This window comes from Wickerhamomyces anomalus, assembly GCF_001661255.1.
Source record: "Wickerhamomyces anomalus NRRL Y-366-8 unplaced genomic scaffold WICANscaffold_5, whole genome shotgun sequence".
In the NCBI taxonomy this organism is placed as follows: domain Eukaryota; kingdom Fungi; phylum Ascomycota; class Saccharomycetes; order Phaffomycetales; family Wickerhamomycetaceae; genus Hansenula; species Hansenula anomala.
This window is the reverse complement of record NW_017567114.1, coordinates 1,190,913-1,211,777: the sequence shown is the minus strand read 5'-3', so window position 1 is coordinate 1,211,777 and position 20,865 is coordinate 1,190,913. Positions and strand designations below refer to the sequence as shown.

The 20,865-nt window shown below is 35.7% G+C and overlaps 6 protein-coding genes across 6 annotated transcripts; 3 read left to right on the top strand and 3 right to left on the bottom strand.

Annotated features, from left to right (window-relative positions):
• The first annotated feature begins 1,790 nt into the window (after positions 1-1,790).
• Positions 1,791-7,402, top strand: FKS3 (putative 1,3-beta-D-glucan synthase). Its single transcript, XM_019182592.1, has 2 exons — positions 1,791-4,097; positions 4,251-7,402. The coding sequence occupies exons 1-2, from the start codon at positions 1,887-1,889 to the stop codon at positions 7,215-7,217; spliced, it is 5,178 nt and encodes a 1,725-aa protein (XP_019037617.1). The 5' UTR covers positions 1,791-1,886; the 3' UTR covers positions 7,218-7,402.
• A 1,139-nt stretch (positions 7,403-8,541) lies between these two features.
• Positions 8,542-10,179, top strand: GAS1 (1,3-beta-glucanosyltransferase GAS1; the record flags this gene model as incomplete). Its single annotated transcript, XM_019183759.1, has 1 exon — positions 8,542-10,179. One exon carries the CDS (start codon positions 8,542-8,544, stop codon positions 10,177-10,179), a length of 1,638 nt encoding a protein of 545 aa, XP_019037616.1.
• Positions 10,180-11,967: 1,788 nt separating this feature from the next.
• On the top strand, positions 11,968-13,581 carry WICANDRAFT_33672 (carbohydrate-binding module family 43 protein; the record flags this gene model as incomplete). The annotated part of the gene is made up of 1 exon (XM_019182103.1): positions 11,968-13,581. One exon carries the CDS (start codon positions 11,968-11,970, stop codon positions 13,579-13,581), a length of 1,614 nt encoding a protein of 537 aa, XP_019037615.1.
• Positions 13,582-13,753: 172 nt separating this feature from the next.
• Positions 13,754-14,602, bottom strand: PXR1 (telomerase inhibitor; the record flags this gene model as incomplete). The annotated part of the gene is made up of 2 exons (XM_019182078.1): positions 13,754-14,077; positions 14,123-14,602. 2 exons carry the CDS (start codon positions 14,600-14,602, stop codon positions 13,754-13,756), a joined length of 804 nt encoding a protein of 267 aa, XP_019037614.1.
• Positions 14,603-14,922: 320 nt separating this feature from the next.
• Positions 14,923-18,192, bottom strand: PSE1 (importin PSE1; the record flags this gene model as incomplete). Its single annotated transcript, XM_019182168.1, has 1 exon — positions 14,923-18,192. The coding sequence occupies one exon, from the start codon at positions 18,190-18,192 to the stop codon at positions 14,923-14,925; it is 3,270 nt and encodes a 1,089-aa protein (XP_019037613.1).
• Positions 18,193-19,416: 1,224 nt separating this feature from the next.
• WICANDRAFT_34576 (CBS domain-containing protein) lies at positions 19,417-20,484 on the bottom strand (the record flags this gene model as incomplete). The annotated part of the gene is made up of 1 exon (XM_019182204.1): positions 19,417-20,484. A coding segment is annotated over one exon (1,068 nt), but the record flags the coding sequence as incomplete, so codon positions are not given.
• Between the last annotated feature and the right edge of the window lie 381 nt (positions 20,485-20,865).

Below are 20,865 nucleotides of genomic sequence, written 5' to 3'. Positions count from 1 at the left end.
CTTTCTTTCTAGGAGACCTTGTTTATAGTAATAAACGAACGTGTAAACAAAGATATTTAAAGAATGACTTAGAAAGAGAGTAACTCTGTGTAAAGGAAGGAACAAAGTTGGTTTGCAAGTAGTGCTTTGAAAGAACTCTTTTCTGTAAAGAAAGGAAAGGAAGAAGAAGAGAAAGAGGAAAGGTGTAAAAAAGATATCAAGGAAAAGGGATTGAAAATATTTGAAGTTTCATAACGAAAATGCCATGGAAAAAAAAACGCACGAAAAAGCCTGAGCTGTCACAAAACAACGTGCCAGTAGCCGCAAAGATGCCTGATCGGGAAGGGAGTAAACATTACCGGAATATGCGCAAAAACACGGCCAGAATTCGAATAGAGAGTAGCTAAAGTAATAGAACCAGATTAATTGAATTGTGATGGTGATGGTACCATTGGGCATTCCTGCTATGGAATTATAAAGACCCTGGTGATCTATTTGACATTTGTTGTTTGTTTTTTGAGCCCTTGAGCTTAGATTTGGATCGATCTCAGTTCTTGTTCAAAAAGGTAAACACCAAACAGATTTTCGAAACCTCTTGACGGTGCCTCACCTGAACTGACAATCCTCTGCCTAGAGCTTAGGCTGAACCGCAAAGCTAGAGGGAGCCTCTAGGCAGGAATCTTCTTGTTGACGTGTCTCGGTAAAAGGAGCCAGTTGTTGGGGTTGCCCTCCCACGTCGTGGTGCACCAGGCCTAAACTCAAAAATTTCTTGTGCGCGATTGAAAATTTTGACTCGATTGGGCGACCAATTGCGAAAAATAAATCATCGTGATTTTATCAATCATGAACTTCACGACAATTACATCTACTTGTGAAATTGAAGGTTAACTTTGAATCATGAGCTTCTGGTTCTTCATGTTTTTAGCATTCTTTGTCGTCGTTGATCCCACTAGTTTCGAATCTCTATGATTTTCAAGTTTTCGTCGCAAGGATCAGAAGTTGATCTGTGCAACATCATTCTTGTAGGAAGGGATTTGTTTGTTTTGGTTCTTTAGGTCTTTGTTGGCGAAAATTTTTAATAGCATCGTTTGTGTACAAGGCCATTGGTCGAGAGTTAACGTCAAGACTGAAGAGCCAGTACACCAAATTTGAAGCTCTTCAATTTGGTTTTGCTTGAAAGACTTACGTCGTTGCAAAATTTGTGGATGTGATGTAGCTTTGTTCAAGTGTGGACGATTTTAATTGGCTGCATTTTTATAGCGCACGAAATTTTGTTGTTTCTATAGCAACTGAACTTTGGCATGTGCCACATTCACGTGACCGTGATTCAAAGTGTAAACAATTCTTCAAAACATTTACACAAAACCACTAATTTGTGACACAAAAACTCTTTTACTCTAGCTGAAAAGATCAATTTAGAAAGGCGTTTAGGAAGAAACTCAAAATGATAAATTTTCACATTCCAATAGGACTTCATCCAAAGAGTCTTTGCTGGTCCCATAACATTTACTCAATCAGCTACGGGAAGAAGTGCTATGAGTTCATCACCAAGCGTTTATATTGATCCAGATGAATTGCCAAACTTGGATAGTCACACGAGCCATCAGGTTTTACCAACTCCTATAGAGCAAGATTTCAACGATCCAAATCTTATACCGCCAGAGGTTCCTCCAGAGCTCACTAATCAAGAAATTGATGAACCAGGATTCAATATCTACCATCATACTGATCAAGATCAAGGGTCAACCAAGGTACCTCGTCAGTCCTTTGATGCTGTCCAATCATTTAAAAACCTTTCATCATTAGGCCCCTATCCCTGTTGGACTGAAAATGTCCCAATAACGCAAGAAGAAATCAAACAAGTGTTCAGCGAATTAACAGGCATATTTGGTTTTCAAAAATCTTCGATGGAGAATGTTTATGATCATTTTTTGACACAATTGGACTCAAGAGCAAGTCGCTTAAATCCTAGTCTGGCTTTGACTTCATTACATGCTTCTTATATTGGTGGCGAAAATGCAAATTATAAGAAATGGTTTTTTGCTGCACAATTGGACCTTGACGAAGAAGTTGGATTTTCATACATGAAGCTTCGTGGGAAATCACGAAAACGGAATAAGCAAAGAGTTAAGAGATACAAAAAAGCAGGAACTGGTCAACCCGCTGGAGATAGTGGCATCAAACCTGCTAAATATGATTTTACTCCAGAAGAATTAGAAAGGAAATATGATATTAAAGTTGCTGACTATAAATGGAAGATGAGGATGCATGCTTTAGACGCTAAAAAGAAGGTTGAACAAATTGCTTTGTATTTATTAATATGGGGTGAAGCGAATCAAGTTAGATTTTTACCTGAATGTATTTGTTTCATCTATAAATGTGCTTTTGATTACATGAGATCAGAAGATTATAAAGGCACATTGCCAGAGTTTTACTTTTTAGATAATGTGATAACTCCAATTTATCAATTCATTAGAGATCAAATTTACACGGTGGGGGAAAACGGAAAATTGATTAGAAAGGAAAAGGATCATAAAGATATTATTGGGTATGATGATATAAATCAATTGTTTTGGTATCCTGAAGGAATTGAAAGGCTTAAATTGAAAGACTCTAAAGAAAGAATAGTTGATCTTAGAATATCTCTGAGATACTTACGCCTCAAAGATATCGATTGGAAAAAAGCCTGCTACAAAACATATAAAGAGAAAAGAACTTGGATGCATGTTGCTACAAATTTCAATAGAATATGGGTTATTCACCTCTCTTCGTTTTGGTTCTTCACTGCTTTCAATTCTCCAACCCTTTACACCAAAGACTATAGCCAATTGTTAGACAACCCACCAACACCTCAGAGTCGATGGTCTGCGATTGCACTTGGGGGTACAGTTGCTTGCTTGATCCAAATCGTGGCAACATTAGCTGAGTGGTCTTTTGTTCCAAGGGAATGGCCTGGTGCCCAACATTTAACAAAAAGACTATTTTTTTTATTGGTGATAACGGCGATCAATGTCGCTCCCTCTATTTATACATTTGGGTTTTTTGACCTTGAAACTCATTCAAATTCTGCTTGCATCCTGTCAATCATTCAATTTGTGATAGCTATTTTGACATTTTTATTCTTTTCCTTCCAGCCATTAGGTGCACTATTTGGCCGTTATTTCAAAACATCGAAATCAAGAAGGTATGTTTCATCCAGAACTTTTACTGCCTCTTTCTCAAAGTTGACTGGTCGAAACCGATGGTTTTCAATTTTACTTTGGTTCACAATTTTTACAGCCAAGTTTCTTGAATCATACTTTTTTTTGACCCTATCCCTAAGAGATCCAATTCGGGTGCTATCAATTATGGAAATGACAAGATGTAATGGAGACAAGTTTCTCGGTGCCTTCTTATGTCGGCAGCAACCAAGAATCACTTTAGGTTTGATTTATTTGACTGATTTGGTTCTTTTTTTCCTTGATACTTATCTTTGGTACATTGTCTTCAATTGTCTTTTCAGTGTTGCGTTATCATTTTCATTGGGAATTTCCATTTTATCACCCTGGAGAAATGTCTATTCAAGATTACCAAAAAGGATTTATTCGAAGATTTTAGCTACAAGTGAGATGGAGGTTAGATATAAACCAAAGGTCTTGGTGTCACAAATTTGGAATGCTATTGTGATTTCTATGTACAGAGAGCACCTTTTACCTATTGATCTTGTAACAAAGTTGTTGTATCAACAGGTTGCTGCAGATTTTGGTGGTAAAACAACCCTTAAAGCACCAACTTTTTTCGTTGCAAATGATGATAGTGCTTTCAAGAAACTAGATGATGAATTTCCTCCAAACTCTGAAGCTGAACGCAGGATTGCCTTTTTCGCCCAATCATTATCCACACCAATACCAGAACCAGTTGCGGTAGAAAGTATGCCAATATTCACAGTTTTGGTTCCACATTATGGAGAGAAAATTATTCTTTCATTGAAAGAGATCATCAGAGAAGATAACAAAAACTCAAGAATTACATTATTGGAGTATTTGAAACAGTTATATCCAACTGAGTGGGAGTGCTTTGTCAAGGATACAAAGCTTTTGGCTCTGGAAAATGGAGAATTGAGAGAAACCAACGAGAAGGTGGATTTAACCGGTAGATTTTCAGATACAAGTAGTTTTAAAAGGAAACAAGCAGCTAAAGCAAAAGATGAAGAGGCTAAGCCTGATCAAGAGTTGCCTGGTGAAGAAATTACAGAGGAGAAAGAGGAAAATGACGAAACCAGGGAAGCTGAGAAAAAGGAGGCTGAAGAACTTCCTGCAATGGGAAATAGTAACCCAGAGACTTTAGCACTACAATTAATGCCCAATGATGAGTTTCTTCAGGGGAAAATCAACGACTTGCCATTTTATTGTGTGGGTTTCAAAACTGCAGGCCCTGAATATATTCTAAGAACTCGAATCTGGGCATCTTTGAGAACACAAACTCTTTATCGTACTGCATCAGGCTTCACAAACTATGTTCGCGCCTTGAAATTGCTATACAGAATAGAAAATCCGGGAATTGTTCAGCATTATTATGATGATTATGTTGGGTTGGAACATGATTTAGAAGCAATGGCTAATAGAAAGTTTAAGCTTGTGATTGCAATGCAAAGGTATGCAAAATTTAACGAAGCTGAGAAGGAAGATGCTGAGTTTCTCATGAGAGCCTACCCTGAGCTTAGAGTTGCGTACCTTGATGAAGAGGTAAATCCAGAGGATCCACAAGGTGAAAAAATATTCTATTCGTGTTTGATTGATGGGTTTTCAGAGAAAGACGAAAATGGTAATAGAATTCCAACTTATAGGATTAGGCTTTCTGGAAATCCAATTTTAGGTGATGGGAAGTCTGATAACCAAAATCATGCGTTAGTTTTCTACAGAGGTGAATATATTCAGGTTGTCGATGCCAACCAGGATAATTACTTGGAGGAATGTATCAAGATAAGATCTGTGTTGTCGGAATTTGAGGAAATTGATATTGATACTACACCTCCATATGTGCCTGGTATTGTGTATGATACTGGTCCAGCTCCAGTTGCAATCGTGGGTGCTAGAGAGTACATCTTTTCTGAAAACATTGGTGTTTTGGGTGATGTTGCTGCAGGTAAAGAACAGACTTTTGGAACGTTGTTCGCACGTACATTGGCTGAGATAGGTGGTAAATTACATTACGGTCACCCAGATTTTCTCAATGGTATATTTATGACAACCAGGGGAGGAATATCAAAGGCACAAAAGGGTCTTCATTTAAATGAGGATATATATGCAGGTATGAATGCGTTGGTTAGAGGAGGTAGGATCAAACATTGTGATTACTATCAATGTGGGAAAGGCCGTGACTTGGGGTTCGGTTCTATTTTGAACTTTACAACAAAGATTGGTGCAGGAATGGGTGAACAAATCTTATCCAGAGAATACTATTATCTAGGGACTCAATTACCATTAGATAGATTTTTATCATTTTACTATGCTCACCCTGGGTTCCATATCAATAATCTTTTTATCATATTATCAATTCAGCTTTTTATGGTCGTTTTAGTTAATCTTGGTGCTTTAGCTCATGAATCTATCATATGCACGTATGATAAAGACATTCCTTTTACAGATCCCGAAGTCCCCTTAGGTTGTTACAACTTACAGCCTGTGTTGAACTGGGTTACAATCTTTGTCCTCTCAGTGTTTATTGTCTTTTTCATTTCCTTTGTTCCACTTTTAGTTCAAGAATTGACAGAAAGAGGTATTTGGAGAGCATTTTCAAGATTTTTCCATCATTTAGTTTCATTATCACCTTTTTTTGAGGTGTTTGTCTGTCAGATATATGCAACTTCGTTGATTACAGATATAACATTTGGTGGTGCTCGTTATATAAGCACTGGTAGAGGTTTTGCGGTTTCAAGGATTCAGTTTTTCTACTTATATTCCAAGTTTGCAAGTTCGTCAATTTATTCAGGAGCCAAATTATTTTTGATGTTGTTGATTGCGACCATGTCGATTTGGCAGCCTGCTCTCTTGTGGTTTTGGATAACGTTAATCTCAATGTGTTTTGCCCCATTTATCTTCAATCCTCATCAGTTTTCCTTTTATGATTTTTTTGTTGATTACAGAGACTTTATCCACTGGTTATCAAGAGGAAACAACAAATGGCATGTAAACTCCTGGATCGGATATGTGAGGCAATCAAGAGTTAGATATACTGGTTTCAAAAAACGAATCATTGGTCATGTATCAGAAAATGCAGCAGTAGGTGATTTGAGGAAATCAAGTTTTGATAATACATTTTTGACAGAATTACTCGTTCCTGCCATCAACTCAGTGTTTTTGTTTTTTGCTTACACTTTTATAAATGCACAAAATGGAGTGAGAAATGTTGAAGCTACAAGTTCTTTGTTGAGACTATTGATCTTAGTGTTTGCTCCAATAATCATAAACGCTATCTCCTTGAGTATTTTATTTGGTATGTCTTGTCTAATAGGACCTATCGTAAGCAGCTGCTGTTGTTTTAGAGGTATTTCAGGTGTACTTGCAGGAATAGCTCACATGGTATCAGTTCTTGTTCACCTTTTGGTGTTTGAGTTGATTTGGTTTATGGAAGGGTGTAATTTTGTTAGAACATTGGTCTGCATTTTATGTGTTGTATCGTTACAAAATGTGATATTCAAATTTATTGTCATTTTTTTACTTTCGAGGGAATATAAAAATGATAAGGCTAATAGATCGTGGTGGTCAGGCAACTGGTATAAAAGCAAAGTTGGGTGGAGAGTGATATTACAACCATCTAGGGAATTCTTGGTTAAAATTATAGAAATGAGTTTATTTGCGGTTGATTTTATATTAGGTCATTGTCTTTTATTTGTTCAAACACCTTTTGTGTTCATTCCATTTATTGATAGATGGCATTCAATGGTTTTGTTTTGGTTGAGGCCAAGTAAGCAGTTGAAAGGAAGGGTGCTTTCCAAGAGCCAACAACGGAGAAGAAGAAGTATAGTGTTCAGGTATCTTCTGTTGTATGCAATAGTTTTTTTGTTTTTTCTTTCCCTCATAATTGTCCCAGCTCTTACGCATAGATTCATCCCAACATTTGAGGACCCATTCAAAGGAACAATGGCATCTGGTTTAATTCAACCAAATTATCAAGATAAAGATGATACTGGGACAAATGCTCCTTCAACAATTCTGACAACTACGCCTTCCAAACCAGTTTTCAAAACAGTATGGTGATAATTACTAGATGTTATATGAGAGATCATGAAAGAAAAAAGATAATGCCGGGGTATGTACTATGGAGTTATAATAAAAGATAGAAGAAAGGGCTTGTATATTACATAGCCAAGTAGTTAAAGGCTGATTTCTAGGATTGGGAAAAAATATAACTACTGGCAGCTCTAAAATTAGATTCATTATAGATCGATTGAAATAGTTGATTATACGAATATATGAAGTTGTATGATATTAGAGAATCATAGTACACTTGTACGATTGTAGAACACACATGACTAGTTTGGCACTAAAATTATAGCGAGAAAACTAATTCTTACCTCACGCTCAACGACGTATAATACTTTCATGAAAGTTGGCAAGATCAAATCATAGGTATTCAATACGTCCTGTACTTCGAACTAAGCCATGGCCAGTAATTTCAGCGCGTGGTTCAAATTTTGGAGGTATATATAAGACTGGTATGATATTTTGTTGGCGACAAGCTATACATGTTGATGCTACTTCAGGCTTAGCAAAATCACCATCTTTGTCTCCACCCCAACGCCATGTTCACAATTGGCCAAGAAGCTACCGCGTATCTCTTTCCTGTTGAGAATGAATCACAACAGGTTAAATCATAGTCTCTAATACTTGAAATCATTAAAGAATTGATAGCATCAGTTAAACTTACACTCATCTATCTGTCAATTACACTGCACCAAATTTGCGGGATATGAAAATTTCTTTTTTGGTGTTTTGGCAGGAATGTTCGATTTAAATTTCCTATTTCGGAAATCATGATTCCATGTTTTTTTTACAGGAGTGTGTAATTTTTTTTTTGCGTTTTTATTTTGGGGATCTTGAAAAAAAAACGAAACACGCGCTAAAAATTTTGTGGATCTTTGATGATGGTGATGATTATGATGAACAAATATGGAAGTATTGTAGATTGGTGTAATCTGATTGTGTCAAAATTATAAAGCCTAAAAAAAAGGTCTGAAATATCACTATATTTCAATTCTTTCTCGTACTTCAAGAATACTGTATATGTGTTGAATTAAACGTTTCCGGTGAAAAAGGATCAATTTTCGTCCTTGTTTGTTTACATCTGGCCCAATTTTCATCAACTTTGGCCGCGTTTTGGGTAAGTGAAAAAAAAATCTGCGCCTGGTTTCGCCCTTTCGACAACATTTTTTGTTTTGAAAAATGAAAATAAATAAATATTGAGTTCATCCCTATTTCTCACCAGATTTCCATTTGATCTAGTTGAACAACAACAACAACAAATACCAGAGTTAGATCAGCTCTCACATTCGCTTTTGTTTTTTTTTCTTTCCAAATCAAAATGTTGTTCAACCTTGCTTCTTCTTTCGTTGCAGCAGCTTCATTAGTTTCTGTTGTTTCAGCAGCAGATTTACCAGCCATTGAAGTCGTTGGAAACAAATTCTTTTATTCCAACAACGGCTCACAATTTTATATCAAAGGTATTGCTTATCAACAAGATACTGCAAACATCACTGGTGGTGAAAGTTTTGTTGATCCTTTAGCTGATGCTGATGCTTGTAAGCGTGATATTCCTTACTTATCAGCTGTTAACACCAATACTATCCGTGTTTATGCCTTGAATGAATCACAAGATCACACCAGTTGTATGCAACAATTAGCTAATGCTGGTATCTATGTTATTGCTGATTTATCTGAACCATCATTAAGTATTGATAGAGATTCTCCATCTTGGACCGTTGAGCTTTATAACCGTTACACCAAAATTGTTGATGAATTCCACAATTACACCAATGTTTTAGGTTTCTTTGCAGGTAATGAAGTTACCAATGATAACACAAACACCGATGCTTCAGCTTTTGTCAAAGCAGCTGTTAGAGACACCAAAGCTTATATCAAACAACAAGGTTATAGATCAATCCCAGTTGGTTATTCTTCAAATGATGATGCTGACACCAGAATTCAAATTGCTGATTATTTTGCTTGTGGTGATGATGATGAAAGAGCTGATTTCTATGGTATCAACATGTATGAATGGTGTGGTAATTCAACATTTGCCAAATCTGGTTATGCTGATAGAACTGCTGATTTCAAAAACTTAACCATTCCAATCTTCTTCTCAGAATATGGTTGTAATGAAGTCAAACCAAGAGAGTTCACTGAAGTTGCAACTTTGTATGGTAGTGATATGACTGATGTTTGGTCTGGTGGTATTGTTTATATGTATTTCCAAGAAGCAAATGACTATGGTTTAGTTTCAATTGATGGTGATGACGTTAAAACTTTAGATGATTATAACAACTATAAGAGTGAAATTTTAAGAGTTAGCCCAACTTCAGCTGCATCTTCAGCAGCATCAGCATCAGCACATCAATTATCATGTCCAACTGAAGATAAAAACTGGAAAGCATCAACTGATTTACCACCAACTCCTGACGATGGATTATGTTCATGTATGGAAAGTTCATTGAGTTGTGTTGTTGGTGACAGTGTTGATTCTGATGATTATAGTGATTTGTTTGGTATTGTATGTGGTGAAGTTTCATGTGATGGTATTAACTCTAACGGTACCACTGGTTCATATGGTGCTTATTCATTCTGTTCATCAAAACAAAAATTATCATTTGTTTTAGATTTATACTATAAAGCTCAAGGTTCAGCAGCCCGTGCTTGTTCATTCAGTGGTTCAGCCTCTGTTAAATCAGCATCGACTCAAGCAGCTTGTTCAACAGCCTTAGCTGAAGCTGGTGCATCTGGTTTAGGTACTGTTTCAGCCACTGTTAGTGGTTCAGGTAGATCAACTGCAACTGGATCAAATGGTTCAAGTGGTTCATCTTCTAGTGCAGGTTCTTCATCATCTTCAAGTGGTTCATCATCAAGATCTGGTGCTGCAGGTCCAGTTGTTCCAAGAGGTGAAAAAGTCTTTGCTTCAGTCATGGCTTTGTTAGTTGTTGGTGGTTTCACTTCAATCTTGATCTAAGCTTGACAACAACTTTTCTTTATAAATAATGACAGTTTTTGCTTTAAATTTCAAAAAAAATATACTATAGTTTTGTTAACCAACTTGTAGAACCATAATTCAACATAAGAACAAACTTGAACAAGCAAGAGCACAGTATCACAAACCATGTATCAGACAAAAGACACCAGAGATATTCAAAGCCTTATCCAAAGAGTACCATCATTGTAGAATATAATCTAGCAAGTTATCATAAAGATACTAACACCACCAATACGATACAAACATCAGTAGCAACAAAACCTGCATCTTATATGATACATGAACAATCACAAATCACAAGCCCCCTCTTCAATATCTAGATTAAATTAATCCAAGGACCCTGACGTTGACAGCGGTTAAATCAACCAAGTACCAGAAACAAACACATAGAGCGCCAAACAAATGAACCTAATAATCAGCAAATCATATAGCCTATTTCACAATATGTCTTTCACAATTCCAAACCATCTTTAAATCAACTCTCAAAAGTATTGCAATCAACATTTGTTTTGCGTATAGGTTTTTGTTAAACAGCGAAATTTTGGAATTCGCAAGATATTTATTTGAATAAGATTTTGTAGCTACAAACGGAATCAAACAAAGCTGGAGTTTTGGACTGTGACCTGAAACCTGAAACTGATTCGATGGTTATCACAAGGGCTCAGGTTCAAGGCACTCTTGAAATATTCAGCTTTATGTAGCACAAACACGGTTCATGAACTACTGGTTCCAGTTCTAGACTTCGAGGTTGCTGTTTAGGGCAAATGATTCTCATTGCAAATCCACGCCCTCGACTCTGGCGACCTCTCCTGAACCAGGAGTTGAACAACTTGTTGAAGCTACAAAAGTTGAAGGATTGTTCCTCTTGATCTATTACACTCCATAGCCGTTAAAGCTAAGCTTAAACTAAGCTCTTCACCAACGCTTGACTCTTGACTGTGTCTTGTGCTTTTAGTGCAAAAGCCTCCGATTAATTCCAGGCTTGGGAGATTATGTCAGGGGTGCATGCAGAATTATGTCAGCCAGGTCCAGTTTTTGTTTTGTTGACATTTTTTCGAGGAATTTTTCACTTGAAATCATCTTTGAAGACTCAAACCTGGGCTGTATCTTGAGCTAACCAGCTGGTATTTCTTCCTGAAAGGTTATAGATCAGATTCGCGTAGCCAACAACCTGGTGTTGTAGTGTAGTGTCTCTAACTCGTTTCTAAATTTGGCTAGATATCTGCATCTCGAGGTTGATGAATCAGAATTCCATCGCGTAGGAAATGATCAACTGTTTACAAAAAAATAGAGTTCCTGATCTCATAGCCACCATATGGTAAACAGAAACACGTAAAATGCAAATTCTCCTTTTCAAACCAGCCAATGCTACGCTGCCGAAATTTTTGAACCGTGTCATTTCTCCCACAATTTACACCAATTAAACTTACATTCTTGTTAAAATCTCTCTTTACCGTGCTTCTGCGAATTTTTACCATTTATATAACAAACCCAGATTCCTAAATTCTCATTTGAAAACACTTTCTTTCTCATTTACTTCTACTTCAACTCTTTACGTTCATACACAGACAACTGATCAACATACACTCAATAATATCCATTCGCTTGTGATTTACTTCTTTGTTACTATTATTGAGTTGAATTTTTTAATTATACATTTCAATCATCATTTTTTAATAGCTGTTGTCGTTGTGGTAATTTAGTTGCTTTAATATATTCATTATGAACTTCAAATTTTTACAACTTGTCTTTTTGACGAGTATCTTTATGAGCATTTCATCAAAATTTGCTTTAGCTAATTCAGACCAAGGTACAAGTGAAAATATTCCTTCAATTGAAGTTGTTGGTAATAAATTTTTCTACAAAGGTAATGGTACTCAATTCTATATCAAAGGTGTTGCTTACCAACAAGATACTGCAAACTCAACAGATGATTCATTCGTTGATCCTTTAGCTGATTCAGATGCTTGTAAAAGAGATTTACCTTATTTATTGGAATTAAACACCAATGTTTTGAGAGTTTATGCTGTTAACACTACTGTTGATCATAGTGATTGTATGGATATGTTTGCTCAACATGGTATTTACATTATTGCTGATTTGTCTGAACCATCAACTTCAATCAATAGAGATAGTCCAGAATGGAACTTGGAATTATACAAACGTTATACTGATGTTGTTGACTCTTTAAACAATTATACAAATGTCCTTGGTTTCTTTGCTGGTAATGAAGTTACAAACAACAAGACCAATTCAGATGCTTCAGCTTTTGTCAAAGCCGCTGTCAGAGACACAAAAGCTTATATCAAAGAACAAGGTTACAGAGATATTCCAGTTGGTTATTCTTCAAATGATGATTCAGATACTAGAATTGCCATTGCTGATTATTTCTCTTGTGGTGATGATGATGAAAAAGCTGATTTCTATGGTATCAACATGTATGAATGGTGTGGTAACTCAACTTTTGAAAAATCTGGTTATGAAGCAAGAACTGAAGAATTCAAAAACTTGTCAATTCCAATCTTCTTTTCAGAATATGGTTGTAATGAAGTTAAACCAAGAGAATTTACAGATGTTGCCACTTTATACTCTGATAAAATGACTGATGTTTGGTCTGGTGGTATTGTCTACATGTATTTCCAAGAAGATAATGATTATGGTTTAGTTAAAGTTAAAGGTGATGATGTTTCCACTTTGGAAGATTTCAACTATTTGAAGAGTGAATTGGCTAGTATTTCTCCATCATCTGCTAAAACTTCAGAAGTTTCAGCAACTTCATTATCTTGTCCATCTCAAGCAAATACTTGGAGAGCTGCTACTGAATTGCCACCAACTCCTCAAGAAGGTGTTTGTTCTTGTTTATCAGAATCTTTATCTTGTGTCTTGTCAAGTAAAGTTGAAAAAGAAGATTTTGGTGATTTATACGGTACTGTTTGTGGTGAAATTGATTGTTCAGGTATAACTGCAAATGGTTCATCTGGTCATTATGGTACTTACTCTTATTGTGATGATGAAACTAAATTATCCTTCTTGTTGAATGAATACTATAAACAAAATGGTGAAAAAGCTTCAGCTTGTTCATTTGATGGTTCTGCTTCATTAAACTCTGGTGCTTCAACTGCTTCATCTTGTTCAAGTGTCTTGAGTGCTGCCTCAGCTTCTCAATCACAATCTGGTGGCTCTGGTGGTTCAAGTGGTTCTGGTTCTTCTGGTTCTTCAGGTTCAAGCTCAAGTGGTGGTTCATCAAGTTCATCATCTGGTTCAAGAAACAGTGGATCTTCAGCTCATGTCGTTAGACCATCTATTGACAATGCTCAATTATTCTTCTTAACAACCACAATTACCTTCTTCTTTGGTGGTTTAGGTTTTGTTTTGTTATGATTGACTCATGATTCAATAGACACTAGTTCTTTTTCATTTCATTTTCATAGTTTTTATATTAGTTTAGTTATCACAAATTAGATATCAATAAATATAGTTTCCTGTTTGTTAAAAAAGTTGACTACTTGTAATACCTTCAATAATGCTAACTTATGTGTATTTATGCTTTTTTCTAATTCGTTATCATGAAGATTTCATTTAGTGCTTTTGAATCTAATGTGGCTGCTCTTTTTTGCTTAATCCATCTGGACCTTATATGACGAAGACCAACAGGTGTATCTTCTCTTGAACTTGGTGCCAACATACTATCACGAGTAACTGCTTCTTCAGAACTTTCTTTCTTGTGTTTGTTATCCTTTTTATCTTTCTTATCCTTCTTTTTATCTTTCTTTTCTTCATCTTTATCTTTCTTCTCTTTCTTCTCTTTTTTCTCTTTCTTTTCCTTCTTTTCTTTCTTCTCTTTCTTCTCTTTCTTATCTTTCTTTTCCTTCTTCTCCTTCTTCTCCTTCTTTATCTTCTTTGTCTTCTTTTCTTCTTGAACTTCATCTTCCTTATCATCTTCATCATCATCTCTACTTCTCTTCTTACTTGCAATCAACTTCTTAGATTCAGCATCCCATGTACTTTTCAAAACATCACCTTTAACAAAACTCATCCCCCATTTCCCATTGATAATGTTTTCTCTCTTCTGAATATCTAATTCTTTACTAATTTCATCTTCTCTACCATTCAATCTTCCTAAAATTCTTTGAAAAACATCTAAACCTGCACATTCACCACTATCAAATTCATCCTTTTTATTTTTTTTGGATAATTTAGCACCTAAACCAACAGTATCATCTTTAATGGCAACTTTAACATGAGTTGTCATAGCATGAGAAACTAAACCTAACCCTGAGCCTGGTTTCCAACCTAATTTTTCCATATATTGATGTCCAAATCTATCTGTATTGTTGGCCCATTTGGTATTACGTGGATCCATACCAAATCTTTGCTTCACTTTAGTACCTGCTAGACCCATCTTTGATTATATCTATATTTTCCAACTCTATCTCTCTATCAAGAAGGATTACTGTCTCTCTATCAGCTAGTTTATATTGTTTGTATGGAGGAAAAAAAAATTTCAGAAAATTAAAAAAAAAAAAAATAGTGAGATGAGCCTACGATTGTTGACTTCCAGATTAGGAAACTAAAAAGATCCAAAAACTACATCTGACTTTTTCCACATACAAAATTAAAAAATCATATAATGAATAGAACACAAACTCTAAAAAACACAAATATTTATATAAAAAATAGTAAAGTAGGAAGTATGAGTAGGAAAAGGTGAGATAGTTTCCATTAAGCAAACCATTTTTGAATCACTTGTTGAGCATCAACAGGATATCTTTGCAATAAGCTCATAGCATCATCTTGAGGTATAGAACCTAATAATTTTTTGGTAGATGCGACAACTGTTTCAGCAGTCTTACCACCGATTGAGTTGTAGATCAATGCTTGTATAACTGAATCGACAATATGTGGAATTTGAGATTGAATAGCACCATGACCAGATTCAATCAATTGTGACAAAAATCTATAAGCATATGGGGCTGCTTCATTATCTTGAACAACTGGTAAAGTTTTGATCCAGCTATCAACAAAAGCATCGAAATTTGGCAATGATGTTCCAGCTGAATGTAGGATCTTAGCAATAGCAACAGATGCGTTTTCAGTTGCATTAATGTTATCTTCAGATCTAGCATCAGAAAATTGAGTGGATTTGAATAATGGCTCTAATGAAGCCAAGATAAAGTCATGGTAAGTTGAGGTAGCATGTTGAGCTGCAACACCAACAGCATATGCGGCAGCTTGACGAACAGAACTGTTTGGATTCAACAATGATTCACCAACTTGATTTAAAAACAAATCTTGGAAAACTTGAGAGTGTTCACCAGTGTATTCAATCAAATCAGCAGCAACACATAGACCAAAAAGCTTAGCAGTAACATTACTATCATTAATGTATGCAGCAATAGTTGGAACCAAAGTTTGGAATGGTTGTAAAAAGGCAGTCTTGGATGATTTGAAAACGATTGACAAAACTTTGTTGATTTCATCACTTAATTCTTCATCTGAATAATCTCTATCTTCCTCATCAATTTCTTCGTTGTATTCGTCATCTTGACTTTCATGTTCTTTGATACGTTCATACATTTCTTTCAACCCTTCATTGACATTCTTTGTGAAACTTGCTAATTGAGTTGGGGATAAAGCATCATCACCAATGACTTGGATACAGTCTGAAAAAGCACCATAGTAGATGAATAATAGGTCTTGAACTGGTTCAGTACCAATAGCTTTGATCAATTTATCACTAATCAATTGCCATAGTTCCAAAGTTTGTGTAGATTTTTCACCTGTAGCAAATTTACTAGTTATTAATAATGAAGGTAAGGAACTTGCAGCAGCTCTTCTAACATCATCATGTAAATAGAAATCAATGGCTGGTAAAACAATATCGATAACAATTTCCCTAGTGTATTGATAGAAATCACCTTTCAAAATATCAGCATAACCTGCAATAAGGTCAATAGCAGCAGCTTTATCATCCAACAAAGCAGTATGAACAGCAATATGTCTACCAGATAATTGAATAACATCCCAATCTTCATCTTGGTTGAATTCTTCAGCTTCATCTTCTTCCAACAAGTTAATGTCTTGTTGAGCTTTAGCAGCTTCGATCAATGGTGGTAAAACACTTGGTAAGTATGGCAAGAAATCCTTTCCAATGATTCTAGCAATTCTACCCCAACCTTGTTCTAAGTATGGCTTGACTGGATCATCTTCTTGTAATGATGATTGTTGAATCATACCAAATAATTGGATCAAATCATTTGAGTGTGGTGCAAATTTTTCTTTACCAACAGCTGAAGCAATTAAAGTAGAACATTCAATACATTTGGCTTTCAACAATCTATTTTCATCACCCATATCAGTTGTCAAAACATTAATCAATAAAGGCATTAAAGTATCATAATATTTGACAAATTTCTTTTCAGCAGCATCTGCAACAATAGCAATCGTTGTTAAAACTTGTTCTTGAACATAACGTTTTGGACTTTGCAACAAAGTTAACAAATTGGTCAATAAATCATCCAAATATGGTTCTAAAGTTTCTTTAGTGGCATTTTCAGAAAAGTTAACTAAGGCAGCAGCAGCATGAGCTTGAACTCTTGGAACTGATTGGTTGGTCAACTTGGAAACCAAAGCTGGAACAATACGGTCACCAGCAGTTTTTTGAATAAGATCAGCAAAATCTGTTGAAATTTGACCCAAAGCATTACAAGTAGCATATTGAACTCTTGGATGTTGATCATTCAAAGCTGGTAAAATCATATCCAAAATTCTTGGGATTTCACCAATCAAAACATCTCTACAACCTTCAGCAGCGGATGATAAAGCCATCAAAGCAGCTTGACGTTCTCTCCAATCAGCAGAGTTCAACATTGGTGGAATCATTTGGAATAATGGCGAGGCTAAACATTCACCACCTAATCTTAAAGAAACACGATCTAAAGCTTGACGAGCAGAATCATATTCAGGTTCTTCTTCATCATCTTCAGTGTTGTCCGCGTTATTCCATTCAGCTGCATCGTCATCATCAACACAAACTTCAGTCATGACACTTAACGTTATAACGACAATAGCTTGGGTATATTGAGGTTGACGTTTGCACATATTTGGACTCGATTCTGAGAATGTTGTTAATAATTCCAAAGCAGCTAATCTTGCACTTGAATCCAAATCTTTGTTTTTAGAAACTGCTGAACAAAACTGAATAATTGTTTCAAACATATTTCTAAACATTTTTGGTGCCAATTCAACCAACTCAATTAGTGATTCCAAGACGGCAGCTAATGCAATATCTTTATTGTTTTGTAATAATCTTGGTAAACTGTTTAATAAATTTGGTAATAATGATTCAACTGATGGCCATGATTTCTTTGGTAAGTTTTGGAAAAATGCAACGAATGCAGTACAAGCTGCGATACGAACATCATCATCCACATCATCGAAACCTGAATGGTAGATTGGTAAAATTTCGTTCACATAACTTTTGTCAACCAAAGCTGGAGTAGCAGCAAAAATTCTGAAAGCTGACTCTCTAAAGCTTGCATCTGGGTTCTTGGCAGCTTCTAAAAGAGTTGGAAGTAGTTCATTCCATGCTGGAAGATCATCTTTGGCTAGTTCAGCAATAACATCTGCCAATTTATGTCTAATGTTATTTGGTTGTTGAGAGATGAAACCTTTCAAGAATAGAGCACGGATTTGAGTCAAAGCATGCTGATTGATGTTAGAAATTGTTCTTTCTGTGACACTTTTCAAATTTTGTGGAGATCTGATTGCAAGACGTCTAAACAAAACAGCTGAGAATTGTTTAGCTTCATCTGTTGCACCACCAGTGGCTTGTTCAGCTAAAAACATCAATAAAACATCAACACGTTCAGCAACAGTCCATGATGAGTATAATGTACTTTCAGCTTGTGAACGAACATTGTTGTCAGAGGATGATAGACCAGCCAAAAGCTCTAAAAGAGCACCGTTGATGTCGTTTGGAAGGGAAGACATCTTTTGGCAAGAATAAAATTCTTTTGAACTTCTATCAAAAAAAATATTCAATTGAGAATAGAAAAGATTAAAAACTCAAGGCACTTCTGAGGTTAATAAAACGAGCACAAAGATGATTGAAGTAATTATATATTGTCTTCATGAACCATATATCATTCCCTAAAAACAAAACTTGTACATACCAGAACGTTAGTTTGAGCTCAAGTATCCTTCTTGATGAAAAAAGACAATAGCCAGCAGTATGGAAAAGGAAAGGGGTACTGTGTGAGGCCAGAATTATTCTGATAGATCAAATAAATAAGCTTTTTGTACAAAAAGTTGATGATGTTCAATAAGTTTAAGCGTATGTAATTTTTTTTCACGCCAAATCGAAATTTTCTTTGGGCAAAAAAAAAAGTCGCGAAATTTTTTTGTCTCAAGTCTTACGTAAGTTTTGCTTTAGAAGCGAAATTTTGTAAGGACAAAAGCCCAAAATTCGATATCACAAAATGTTATACAAAAAAAATCAGTAATGTCCTTTACGCGTATCTTGTTTATTACTAGGAAATATGTTGTTATGCTTCACTTCTTGGATATAGTATAGCCAAGAATAATTCCTGCGGAAAGTATAGCAATGGCTCCGGATAATGTTGATGATTCATAAAATAGTTCTCTTGCTTTTGATCTCACGGTGGAAAAGAAGGAAAGAAGTGATGAAATCCATCCGTTTGATCTATCCTTCACCAAAAGTTCAACGTACTTTGCATTTTTAGCTTCGGTTTCAGCAATAGCTTCACTCAATTCAAAATCATTCGTGATCTCAATCAAATTACCTTCATCATTATGGAACAGAAGTATTTGATTTGAAGCTTCAATTTCAATTTTTTCACTTAATTCGTTCCTTATCAGCTCAAACAATTTCAATTCATTGTTCAACAAAGCACCATCTGTTATGGTAACACTTATTTTATGGTTTCTTAAAGAATTTGAAGGTTTAATTTTGAAAACAATGGTCCTTCTCTTTATGAGCAAATCTGTTCTTGCCAAATATTCAGAAGAATGTGTCCTTTTGAACTGATTCAAAGATTCCAAATCCTCAGATACTCTCCTATTGAATGAAGTCCGTCTAGAACCTGAGGCCATTATCAGTTGATTTAAAGAAGTATGACGACTCAGGCGAGGTGTCTGTGATCTTGAAAGAACTGGGCTAGTAGTTTTTCCAGTAACACTTGACTCCAACACTTGAATATCATCTGTTGATTTATCTAAAGAATCCCAAAAAGACTCCCAAGCAGGTGTTTCTTCATCTGTCAATCTATTGGTAACTTCTTCAAGCATCGTCTTTCCAAAGGATTCCTTATCAATATTATCTCTTTTTCCTAGCTGTGACAATGCTGCATACGTCAATTGTAAAACCCCTACAATACCAATGATTTCACCTGTTACCACATCTGTCACTGGTAAATTCAAAAAATGGCCTTGAAACATCAATCTCAATGCTGAGCTAATATTCATATTACTTTTTGCAAATTCTGGACTAGAAGTTAAAACCCTAGCCACTGTACATGTATCTGGATCATAGGCCTTCGCCAAAACTCTAAAAGCTATATCTTTACTTGTGAAAATTCCAATCACTCTTCTGGTGGAACTTGTATCATCATTCACAAGAACAGCTGTTGTTGAGTTTTCAATCATTAATCTTGAAGCAGATCTAACAGAAGCACTAGAATTGATATAAACTGCTGGCTTGGAGACTTGAACAATAGAATGCAAAGTCGGAACCTCGATCAACTTCATTAATTTCTTTATATCATCTATGATAGTTTGGGCCTTAGAAGTTCTTATATCTTCATAGTTTTCAGCAACATCTCTCAATACCTCATTCACTTTTTGTGCATTCAATGAAATTTTCTCTAGTCTTAGCATTGCTTGATGGAAACATCTAGTTATATCCAAAACACCTTTTATATTATTATCATCATCAAGTAGTGGAAGATGTCTAACGCTTTTCTTCACCATAGTCTCCAATGCATCTGTGGTTGGTGTATTCATATGAAGGCACAACGGAGAGGTGGTCATTATATCTTTAACTTTGGTTAGCTTAGGATCCAAATTCTTTCCAACAACTCTCAAGGCTAGGTCTTTAGCAGTGAAAAGTCCAACCAACGTATCTAGTTCCTTTACCAACACGCAATGGATACCATTATCAAACATCAACTTAGCCGCAGTGAAAGCATCTTGCTCAGGGGAGCACTCACAAGGCGGATCCGGTCTCAATTGGTATATTGTTCCTCTTTTCTTCACATCTGACATTTCTCAGTATCTCTGAGGATTATTCCAGTTACACTTCACTATTCAGGTTGAATAAAACAGGTTAAAGTTAGCCTCTGGTGGTTTGTATTTGGAGGCAAATTTCAAAAAGTGGCACCTGGAAACGTACCCCAAACAAAAAACAATCGGTTTCCTTTCGAAACAAACACAGCTCAATATTGGGCCTTGTGGAAAATAGTTTGAGTGTGTCTTTTTAAAGAAGATGGTTAGAGTCTAATAAGCTCAAATAACAATGTAAGCCAGCTGTTGTGTCAGTATTTTTTTATTTTTAGTCACAACGCAAGTTTCCAGCGTACACAGATCTGGTTATCACTTGTGATAAGCTTTTATTCGCGAACCTAGCCTAGACATACTTTTCAAGAA